This window comes from Mustelus asterias, chromosome 27, assembly GCF_964213995.1.
Source record: "Mustelus asterias chromosome 27, sMusAst1.hap1.1, whole genome shotgun sequence".
In the NCBI taxonomy this organism is placed as follows: domain Eukaryota; kingdom Metazoa; phylum Chordata; class Chondrichthyes; order Carcharhiniformes; family Triakidae; genus Mustelus; species Mustelus asterias.
This window is the reverse complement of record NC_135827.1, coordinates 35,154,223-35,165,410: the sequence shown is the minus strand read 5'-3', so window position 1 is coordinate 35,165,410 and position 11,188 is coordinate 35,154,223. Positions and strand designations below refer to the sequence as shown.

The 11,188-nt window shown below is 46.7% G+C and overlaps 1 protein-coding gene across 2 annotated transcripts in view; it reads left to right on the top strand.

Moving 5' to 3' along the window:
* The first annotated feature begins 6,395 nt into the window (after positions 1–6,395).
* drd2a (dopamine receptor D2a) overlaps positions 6,396–11,188 on the top strand; it is a 55,378-nt gene continuing 50,585 nt past the window's right edge. The window contains exon 1 of one of the 2 annotated variants that reach the window (XM_078199025.1): positions 6,396–6,677. In XM_078199025.1, the coding sequence (XP_078055151.1) occupies positions 6,399–6,677 (279 nt within the window). In that variant the 5' untranslated portion in view covers positions 6,396–6,398. The remainder of the gene's footprint in view (positions 6,678–11,188) is intronic. The other variant, XM_078199024.1, reaches the window with a different exon arrangement.

Genomic DNA, 11,188 nt, shown 5'->3' with positions numbered 1-11,188 from the left:
CTCCGATGGTGCTGTGGAGCTGGCCTTGATGGCTCTATCAGAACCCACCCTACCTGAGTGATGATGCAAATCCCACCCCCAAGATTCATTGAGCACTGAGTGCCAGAGAAGCTGGAGTGAAAACGAGCGGGATTTTCCGGTCATGTGCCCCCCAAGACTGGAAATTCCTGCCCAAGCTCAACGGATCTTTAAATGGTCCGCTGAATATCCTGTCTCGCTCGCTACCATTCCTGCGGCATGTGGGACAGGAGAATTTCAGTCAGCATGTCTGTGCAGCTGAAGGTCTGGCTGGATGTCGGCATGGTGGCACAATGGTTAGCACTGCTGCCTCACAGCGCCAGGGACCCGGGTTCAATTCCGGCCTCGGGTGACTGTCTATGTGGAGTTTGCACATTTTCCCCATGTCTGTGTGGGTTTCCTCCGGCTGTCCCAGTTTCTTCCCACACTCCAAATATGTGCAGGTTAGTTTGATTGGCCATGCTAAATTGCCCCTTGGTGTCAGGGGGATTAGCAGGGTAAATATGTGGGGTTATGGCAATAGGACAGGACCTGGGTGGGATTGTGGTTGGTGCAGGCTCGATGGGCCAAATGGCCTCTTTCTGCACTGTACGTTCGATGATTCTATGTCAATTTTAATTCTGAAACTGACTAACAAATTCTGGGGCGATTCCATCCACCGTCATTCAAATGAAATGTTGAACTGAGGACTCGTCCGCCCCATCTGCTGGATGTTGATCCCATGGCTCTATCTTGGCAATTGGCTCCATAGCTCAGTGGTTAAAGCACTGGTCTTGTAAACCAGTGGTCATGAGTTCAATTTCTGCTGAGTCTGTGGGTAAAATTAGGGCGGCATGGTGGCACAGTGGTTAGCACTGCTGTCTGAGAGCACCAGGGACCAGGTTCAATTCCGGCCTTGCGTCACTATCTGTGTGGAGTTTGCACGTTCTCCCCATGTCTGCGTGGGTTTCCTCCGGGTGCTCCGATTTCCTCCCACAGTCCAAAGATGTGCAGGTTAGGTGGATTGGCCATGCTAAATTGCCACTTGGTGTCAGGGGATTTAGCAGGGTGAATACGTGGAGTTACAGCGATAGGGCCTGGGTGGGACTGTTGTCGGTGCAGGCTCGATGGACTGAATGGCCTCCTTCTGCACTGTAGGGATTCAATGATTCTCTGAAGAGCAGGGGAGTTCTTCCTGGTGTTCTGTCCAATGTTTATCTGGATGGGCGGCGCAGTGGCACAGTGGTTAGCACTGCTGCCTCACAGCTCCAGGGACCTGGGTTCGATCCCCAGCTAGGGTCACTGTCTGTGTGGAATTTGCACATTTTCCCCGTGTCTGCGTGGGCTTCCACCGGGTGCTCTGGTTTCCTCCCACAGTCCAAAGATATGCGGGTTATGTGCTTTGGCCATGTTAAATTGCCCCTTAGGTTCCCGGGATGTGTAGGTTAGAGGGATTAGCTGGGTAAATATGTGGTGTTACGGGGATAGAGCCTTGGTGGGATTGTTGTCAGTGCAGACTTGATGGACCGAATGGCCTCTTTCTGCACTGTAGGGTTTCTGTGATCTCTCCATTAACATCACAAATAAAGATGACTTGGTCATCATCACATTGCTGTTCATGGGAGTTTACTGATAACAAACTGCCATAGATCAATTATAGCACTCATACTTCTGGATCAGAAGTTTGTAGTTCAAGTCTTGTGTCAAAGACCGAAGCACAAAGGTAAATGCTGACACTCCAGTGCAGTACTGAGAGAGTGCTGCACTGTCAACAGTGCCACTTTTCAGGTGCAATATTAAATTAAGCCCTCAGGTGGATGTAAAAAACCCCATGACATTATACTCACATCTGGAAGACGTGCTAGTTAGGTGAATTGGCCATGCTAAATTTCCCCTAAGTGTACTCGAGGGCGCCGGAATGTGGAGACGAGGGGATTTTCACAGTAACTTCATTGCAGTGTTAATGTAAGTCTACTTGTGACACTAGTAAATAAACTTTAAACTTTTTTTCGAAGAGGGGCAGGGGATTGTGTTGGTTAGATGGATTACCATGTGGTTAGCACTGCTACCTCACAGCGCCAGGGACCCGGGTTCGATACCCAGCTTAGGTCACTGTCTGTGCGGCATCTGCACGTTCTCTCTGTGTCTGCGTGGATTTCCTCTGGGTGCTCCAATTTCCTCCCACAGTCCGAAAGACGTGCTGGTTAGGTGCATTGGCCGTGCTAAATTCTCCCTCAGTGTAGCCGAACAGGCGCTGGAGAGTGGTGACTCGGGGATTTTCACTGTAACTTCATTGCAGTGTTAATGTAAGCCTACTTGCGACTAGTGGAGATGCCGGCGTTGGACTGGGGTGGGCACAGTAAGAAGTCTCACAACACCAGGTTAAAGTCCAACAGGTTTATTTGGTAGCACAAGCCACAAGCTTTCAGAGCGCTGCTCCTTCACCAGGTGAGTGGGACACTCACCTGATGAAGGGGCAGCGCTCCGAAAGCTTGTGGCTTGTGCTACCAAATAAACCGGTTGGACTTTAACCCGGTGTTGTGAGACTTCTTAGATGGATTAGCCATGGGAAATATGTGGAGTTACTCGAATAGGGTGGGGGGAGGACCTAGGTAATACACTCTGTAAGAGAGTCGGGGCAGACTCAATGGGCTGAATGGCCCCTTCTGCACTGTTGGGATTCTATGATCCGATGATTCTATGATTTATCCTTGGTGTGCTGGTGTCACAGAAACAGGTTATCTGGGGTTATCATCACATATTGTTTGTGGGAGCTTGCTATGTTCAAATTGTCTCCTGCATATCAACGGTGTTTACATTTTAAAAGTATTGAATTGGTTGAGAACACTTTGGGACATCCCATAATTATATAAGAGTCTATACCAATACAGGCTTTTCCTCTCTTCATTTTGGAATAAAAGAGACAGTCGCAACATGGATACAAAACTGGCTGAGTAATAGCACAGTAAGAAGTCTCACAACACCAGGTTAAAGTCCAACAGGTTTATTTGGTAGCAAATACCATAAGCTTTCGGAGCAATGCTCCTTCGTCAGATGGAGTGGTCTCTGTTCTCAAACAGGGCACAGACACAGAAATCAAATTACAGAATACTGATTAGAATGCAAATCTCTACAGCCAGCCAGGTCTTAAATGCACAGACAATGTGGGTGGAGGGAGCATTCAACACAGGTTAAAGAGATGTGTATTGTCTCCAGACAGTACAGCTTGTGAAATTGTGCAAGTCCAGGAGTCAAGCTGTGGGGGTTACTGATAATGTGACATAAATCCAACATCCCGGTTTAGACCGTCCTCATGTGTGCGAAACTTGGCTATCAGTTTCTGCTCAGTGACTCTGCGCTGTCGTGTGTCGTGAAGGCCGCCTTGGAGAACGCTTACCTGAAGATCCGAGGCTGAATGCCCGTGACTGCTGAAGTGCTCCCCCACAGGAAGAGAACAGTCTTGCCTGGTGATTGTCGAGCGGTGTTCATTCATCCGTTGTCGTAGCGTCTGCATGGTTTCCCCAATGTACCATGCTTCGGGACATCCTTTCTTGCAGCGTATCAGGTAGACAACGTTGGCCGAGTTGCAAGAGTAGGTACCATGTACCTGGTAGATGGTGTTCTCACGTGAGAACACCATCTACCAGGTACATGGTACCTACTCTTGCAACTCGGCCAACGTTGTCTACCTGATACGCTGCAAGAAAGGATGTCCCGAAGCATGGTACATTGGGGAAACCATGCAGACGCTACGACAACGGATGAATGAACACCGCTCGACAATCACCAGGCAAGACTGTTCTCTTCCTGTGGGGGAGCACTTCAGCAGTCACGGGCATTCAGCCTCGGATCTTCAGGTAAGCGTTCTCCAAGGCGGCCTTCACGACACACGACAGCGCAGAGTCACTGAGCAGAAACTGATAGCCAAGTTTCGCACACATGAGGACGGTCTAAACCGGGATGTTGGATTTATGTCACATTATCAGTAACCCCCACAGCTTGACTCCTGGACTTGCACAATTTCACAAGCTGTACTGTCTGGAGACAATACACATCTCTTTAACCTGTGTTGAATGCTCCCTCCACCCACATTGTCTGTGCATTTAAGACCTGGCTGGCTGTAGAGATTTGCATTCTAATCAGTATTCTGTAATTTGATTTCTGTGTCTGTGCCCTGTTTGAGAACAGAGACCACTCCATCTGACGAAGGAGCATTGCTCCGAAAGCTTATGGTATTTGCTACCAAATAAACCTGTTGGACTTTAACCTGGTGTTGTGAGACTTCTTACTGTGCTTACCCCAGTCCAACGCCGGCATCTCCACATCATGAGTAATAGCAAGCAGAGAGTAAGGTTAATGGATATTTTTCTGGCTGGAGGAAGATTTGCAGTGGTGTTCCCCAGAGGTCAGTATTGAGACCCTTGTTTTTCCTGATGTATATTAATGATCTAGATCTTGGTGCGCAGGGAACAATTTCAATGATTGTGAATGATACCAAACGTGGAAGTATTGTAAACTGTGAGGAGCACAGTGCACAACTTCCTGGGCGGCACGGTGGCACAGTGGTTAGCACTGCTACCTCACAGCGCCAGGGACCCGGGTTCGATACCCAGCTTAGGTCACTGTCTGTGCGGCATCTGCACGTTCTCTCTGTGTCTGCGTGGATTTCCTCTGGGTGCTCCAATTTCCTCCCACAGTCCGAAAGACGTGCTGGTTAGGTGCATTGGCCGTGCTAAATTCTCCCTCAGTGTAGCCGAATAGGCGCTGGAGAGTGGTGACTCGGGGATTTTCACTGTAACTTCATTGCAGTGTTAATGTAAGCCTACTTGCGACTAATAAATAAACCTTTCACTTTTAAAACCTTTAAGTTGCAGTTCAATGTGAAGAAGTGTCGGTGATGCATTTTGGTAAGAATAACATGGAGGGACAATATGAAATTAGGGATACAATTCTTCAGGGGGTGCAGGAGCTGAGGACCTGGAATGTATATGTGCATAGATCGTGGAAGGTAGCAGGACAGGTGGAGAGAGCAACTAATGGAGCAAACAGTATCCACATCTTTATTAATAAGGACATAGAGTACAAGGAATTAATGCTGAAATTATACAAGACACTAGTAACACCTCAGCTGGAGTATGTGTACAGTTCTGGGCGCCACATTATAGGAAAGATGTGAACACATTGGAGAGCGTGCAGAAGAAATTTACAAGAATGGTTCCAGGGATGAGAAACTTCAGCTATGAGGATAGATTGGGGAGGTTGGGACTGTTCTCCTTGGAGAGAAGAAGGTTAAAAGGAAACTTGATAGAGATGTTCGAAATCATGAGAGGGCTGGACAGAGTAGATAGAGAGAAACTGTTCTCACTCGTAAAAGGATTGAGAACAAGAGGGCACAGATTTAAAGAGATTTGCAAAAGAGCAAATGCGATCTGAGTGAAACTTTTTCACACAGAGAGTGGCTTGAGTCTGAAATGCTCTGTCTGGAAGTGTGGTGGAGGCAGGTTCAATCGAGGCATTCAAGAGGACATTAGATGATTCCTTTGATCGAAATAATGTGCAGGGGTACGGGGAAAAGACAGGGGAATGGCACAAGGTCATGACGCTCGTTTGAGAGCCGGTGTAGACACAATGGGGCAAATGGTCTCCTTCTGCACTGTAATGATTCTGTGATTCTGTGATTTTATCTGTGAACTATGTGCATAACCGTAAAGACGAAAAATGCCATTGTTGGAGAATGTTACCAGGGCCACTACAAATTATTCTCAGGCCAAGTTCAGACCTGAAGCAGAATAAAAGCTTATCTATTCTGCTCCATTATAGGCCTTTATATTCTTAACCCAGCCCCTTCTACTACTGCTGTGTGACAGGTATGGCCTCTGTGAGAAAGATTGATTAGTTGGAACCAGATTTGTTTCTAAGAAAGACCTTGTTAATGAACTATTATGCTGCATTGCTCACTCTTTGTGACTATATTTTGGCAATGAGCTGGTGTCATTAACAGACACTGTTGGACTGGTCAATAATAATAATAATGTCTCCCGACCGTGCAGAGAGAAATCCGTGTCCGCTGCACATAACTAATTATCATTCACTGCAGGTCCCAATAACAGCTCCATTGTGGTTTTATCATTTCAATAGCATCGAAGGAAGAGAGGGAAAAAAAATCAATTGTCTTCAAGAGAGAACCAGCCATTTTTCAGCCGCTGTGATTAAATATAATCGCAGCACATTTTGAAAATGGGCCCATTCTCTTCAGAAAGTAAAATCACAACGCTGGAATTCTAATGCTTCTGACTTTGGTTCACCTTTAGCTGGTTGCATTGCATTTTCTGGTGCACGTTTCTACTGAACTGACTCTCCCATTTCCCTTCCAGGCCACAAGGTGAATCTACTCGTCATCCATGGATCCTTTTAGCATGATTGTGTTCAATGAGACCTACGAAGGGAACTGGACTGGACTGTTCAATGGCACCGGGGCAGAGCAGGAATATCATTACAACTATTACGCCATGCTCCTGACCCTCCTGATCTTTGTCATTGTGTTTGGCAATGTGCTGGTGTGCATAGCTGTGTCCAGAGAAAAAGCCCTCCAGACCACCACCAACTATCTCATTGTCAGCTTAGCAGTGGCTGACCTGCTTGTGGCCACCTTGGTAATGCCATGGGTTGTTTATGTGGAGGTAAGCTTCTTGCTTTTGTCCAAAATTGTTTCTCTTTATGTAAAGGTGCGAAAGACAGGTTTCTTCCTGAAGTCCAACTGGAGGGTAGATCAGTCATGGTGCCAGTGGGCAGGCTTGCCCCCTACCAAACTTCGGAAGTGTTGACCATACTGTTCCATCCATTAGCATTTAAGGAATTAAGGGGCACAGATCAGCTAGATAGTCAATATCCTTTCCCAAAGGTAGGGGAGTCTAAAACTAGAGGGCATAGGTTTAAGGTGAGAGGGGAGAGATACAAAAGTGTCCAGAGGGGCAATGTTTTCACACAGAGGGTGGTGAGTGTCTGGAACAAGCTGCCAGAGGTAGTAGTAGAGGCGGGTACAATTTTGTCTATTAAAAAGCATTTAGACAGTTACATGGGTACGATGGGTATAGAGGGATATGGGCCAAATGCGGGCCATTGGGATTAGTTTAGGGTTTACAAAAAAAAGGCGGCATGGACAAGTTGGGCTGAAGGGCCTGTTTCCATGCTGTAAACCTCTATGACTCTAAATCATGACAGCGGGCACGGTTTCGCAAATTCCCAATTTACCAATGGGTGTGGTTTTTCACCAGCTGATGAGACCTCAATGTTTTGGATTTCCAATGTTCAAGTGATTAAAAGCTAAGACGCTGGATAGGCTTTGCTATGGAACTCTGCACTGGTTGGACCTTAATGTGGAATCTTGCCTCACGGAATCATCTTAGCTCAACGTCAGAAATAAGAGTTGTCCTTTCAGCCTCTCAAGCCTGCTCCACTATTCGATAAAGTTAATGCATTAGTCACAAGTAGGCTTACATTAACACTGCATTAACACTAATAAGTGACGTTACCGTGAAAATCCCCGAGTCGCCACACTCCATCGCCTGTTCGGGTACACTGAGAGAGAATTTAGCATGGCCAATGCACCTAACCAGCACGTCTTTCGGACTGGGGGGGGGGGGGGGGGGCGTAAACCAGAACACCCGGAGGAAACCCACGCAGACACGGGGACAATGTGCAAACTCCACACAGACAGTGACCCAAGCTGGGAATTGAATCCGGGTCTCTGGTGCTGTGAGGCAGCAGTGCTAACCGCTGTGCCACCATGCCCCCTAATAAGATCCTTAAGGACACTTTCCTGCTGACCAACGCTCACCCCCTCCGCCAAGTCCCCTCCCACCCCACCCAACACCCCCCTCCCAATTTTGTTGATCAGAAATCTATCCAACTCAGCCTTGAGTATATTCAATAATCCAGCTTCCACTGTTCATTGGGGAAGGGGCTACCTACATTCCAGTGTAGAAAGTTTCTACATTTACAGTGCAGCATCTTTGAATTTACTCTGCTGATACAGGTACACCAATTCCACCAAAGCTGCAGCAGAAGGAATGGGACGGCACAGTGGTACAGTAGTTAGCACTGCTCCCTCACAGCGTCAGGGGCTCAGGTTCAATTCCGACTTTGGGTGACTCTCTGTGTAGAGTTTGCATGTTCTCCCCGTGACTGCGTGGGGATGCTCTGGTTTCCTCCCACATTCCAAGGATGAGCAGGTTAGGTTGATTGGCCATGCTAAATTGCCCCATTGTACCAGGGGGATTAGAAGGGTAAATATGTGGGGTTGCGTAGATAGGGCTTGGGTGGGATTGTTATCAGTGCAGACTCTATGGGCCAAATGGCCTCCTGCACTGTAAGGATTCTATGATTCTACGAAGAAGCCATGGCATCTCACCCCATGAGCAAGGGGCAGCATTCCCGTGGACAAGAAATATCTGAGAAGCAATCGTAAGTGAAGAAAAGGAAGAATAGTATTTGGAAACAAATGATTTCACTATTTAAATATTTTCAATTTAAATATGTACTGCTTCGGGTGTTAATATTGGGGATCACTACCATAATATGGCATTTTTTTTCTGGCACTCATTTGTCCTCATGGAACTCTGACCACCAAAATTCCCATGGTCGTTAGACTAACTAGTAAAATCTGTACAGGGATGCTATCGTCTCTGCTTGAAGCCTGTTAAGAGCGTAACACTTTCTACATATTGCATTGACTTGGGTTTCCTTATTGGTATTCTAAAACATCTGAAGAAATAACGATAATTCAGGTCAGATCTCTAAGGGATGTTACTACAAGACTTGCGCCTGTACTCCTTACATTAAATAATGCGAGTTGACGTATGTTCATTTTATGCGTCTTAGGCACAAAAGCATTTGTAGAAGCTGACTGCCAATAAATAAAAGTTTGCAAAGTGATGCAGTTGCGTATGGATTTCCTGTCAAAGCCAAAATTGTCTAGCTTGAATGTACAAGAAATAGAAGCAGGAGTCGGCCGCCTGGCCCTTCCAGCCTGCCCCGCCATTCAATACAATCTTGGCTGATCTATGTCGGTCTCAACTCCTTTTCTGTACCATTTCCCCGTAACCCTCTTTTCCTCGATCTATCAAATATTTATCCACCTCCACAATAAATGCTTCTAATGATCCAGCCTCCACCACCCTTTTTGGGGCAGAGGATTCCACAGATTCACCATCCTCTATTTCCACACACCTCAGCTCCAAGTTAGAGGGCCGGTGATTTAAAACTATGTCCCCTTGTTTGAGACTCACCCACTTGTGAAAACATATCACCATCTACCCTGTCAAGTCCCCTCGGGATCGTATATGTTTGAATAAAGTCACCTCTCACCTTCCTCAACTCCAAGAGATACAGACCTACAAGATTTAGTCTCTCTTGATAGGACAACTCTATCATCCCAGGAATTAGCCTGGTGAATCTCCTTTGGATGGCCTCCAATGTTACTATAACCTGGTTAAGGTAAGGGGACCAAAGTTGTACATAGTATTCCAGAGAAGGCCTCACCAACACCCTGTAAAATTGCAACAAAACTTCCCTATTTTTAAACTCTAACCTTTTTGCAATAAATTCCGCTTGCCTTCTTAACTGCTTGTTGGACTTGCCTGCTAGCGTTTTGTGATTCATGCACTAGAACACCTAGGTCCCTCTGTACTTTTCTCACCTGCAGTCTCGCTCCATTTAGGTAATAATCTGCCTTTTGATTCCTCCCACCAAAGTGCATGACCTGCACGTATCATTAAAAGGGGCGGCACGGTGGCACAGTGGTTAGCACTGCTGCCTCACGGTATCCAGGGACCTGGGTTCAATTCCGGCCGCGGGTCACTGCCTGTGTGGAGTTTGCACATTCTCCCTGTGTCTGCGTGGGTTTCCTCCGGGTGCTCCGGTTTCCTCCCACAGTCCAAAGATGTGCAGGTTAGGTTGATTGACCATGCTTAATTAATGTTAGTGTCAGGAGGATTAGAAGGGTAAATATGAGGGGCTATTGGAATAGGGCCTGGGTGGGATTGTGGTCAGTGCAGATTCGATGGGCCGAATGATTTCCTTCTGCACCGTAGGGATTCTAAAAGTGCCTTTGTGCCAAGTGAAACTCAACTTGGCTTCTTGAAACTACAATTGATCTTTCAATACACACACTAGTCATGGGATACCCATTTATAGAATCTTACAGCACAGGAGGCCATGCGGCCCATGGTGCCTGTGCTGACTCTTTTAAAAGAGATATCTAATTAGTCCCACTCTCCTGCTCCTTCACATGCTCCTGCAAACACTTCCTTTCAAAGTATAAAACTTGTTGAAAGTTGTTGAATCATTGCAGAAAATAAATTATCCTCCTCTACCACCTGGGATGTTTTGTCAATTGTCTTAAATTTGTTCCAGCTTTGTGAAAACCAGTTTCCATTCCCTCCGATGTAAATCAATGTTCAAAGGTGAAACCTTAAAGAAGGATATGTTGATAAAATGGGAGGAGGAGGAGTGGTTGGAGGTTCGTGTGAAGCATTCCCAGGGCCTGGAAGTTCCTGTGCAGCGTGGACTGATCAGGCTGAATGGCCTGTGTCTGTGCTATACCATCTGACTGTAACACATTTTCGGGTACAACTGATTATGACCATTAAAGGCAACACATGCAATTGAAAGAGCTGGAAAGACGTCTTTTGGTCCTCACGTATTTTCACTCAAATTTATCTGGACAACAGTTGGAAAGGAAGATTTGCATTTACATAGTGCCTTTCACGGCTCAGCAGCTAATGAAGTACCTTTGAAACATTATAGAATCATAGAATCCTACAGTGCAGAAGGAGGCCATTCAGCCCATCGAGTCTGCACTGATCACAATCCCACCCAGGCCCTCTCCCCACAATCTCAGACATCCACTCTAGCTAGCCCCCCCGACACTAGGGGACAATTTAGCATGGCCAATCCACCTAACCCACACATTTTTGGACTGCAGGAGGAAACTGGAGCACCCGAATGAAACCCACGCAGACATGGGGAGAATGTGCAAACTCCACACAGACCCAAGCCCCGGGAATCGAACCCGGCTCATTGGCGGTGTGAGGCAGCAGTGCTAACCACTGTGCCGCCATGCCGTCCCATTGTCATGTAGGAAAAGCAGTTTATTGAAACATTTGGAAACTCAGAGCTTTACTAATTCACA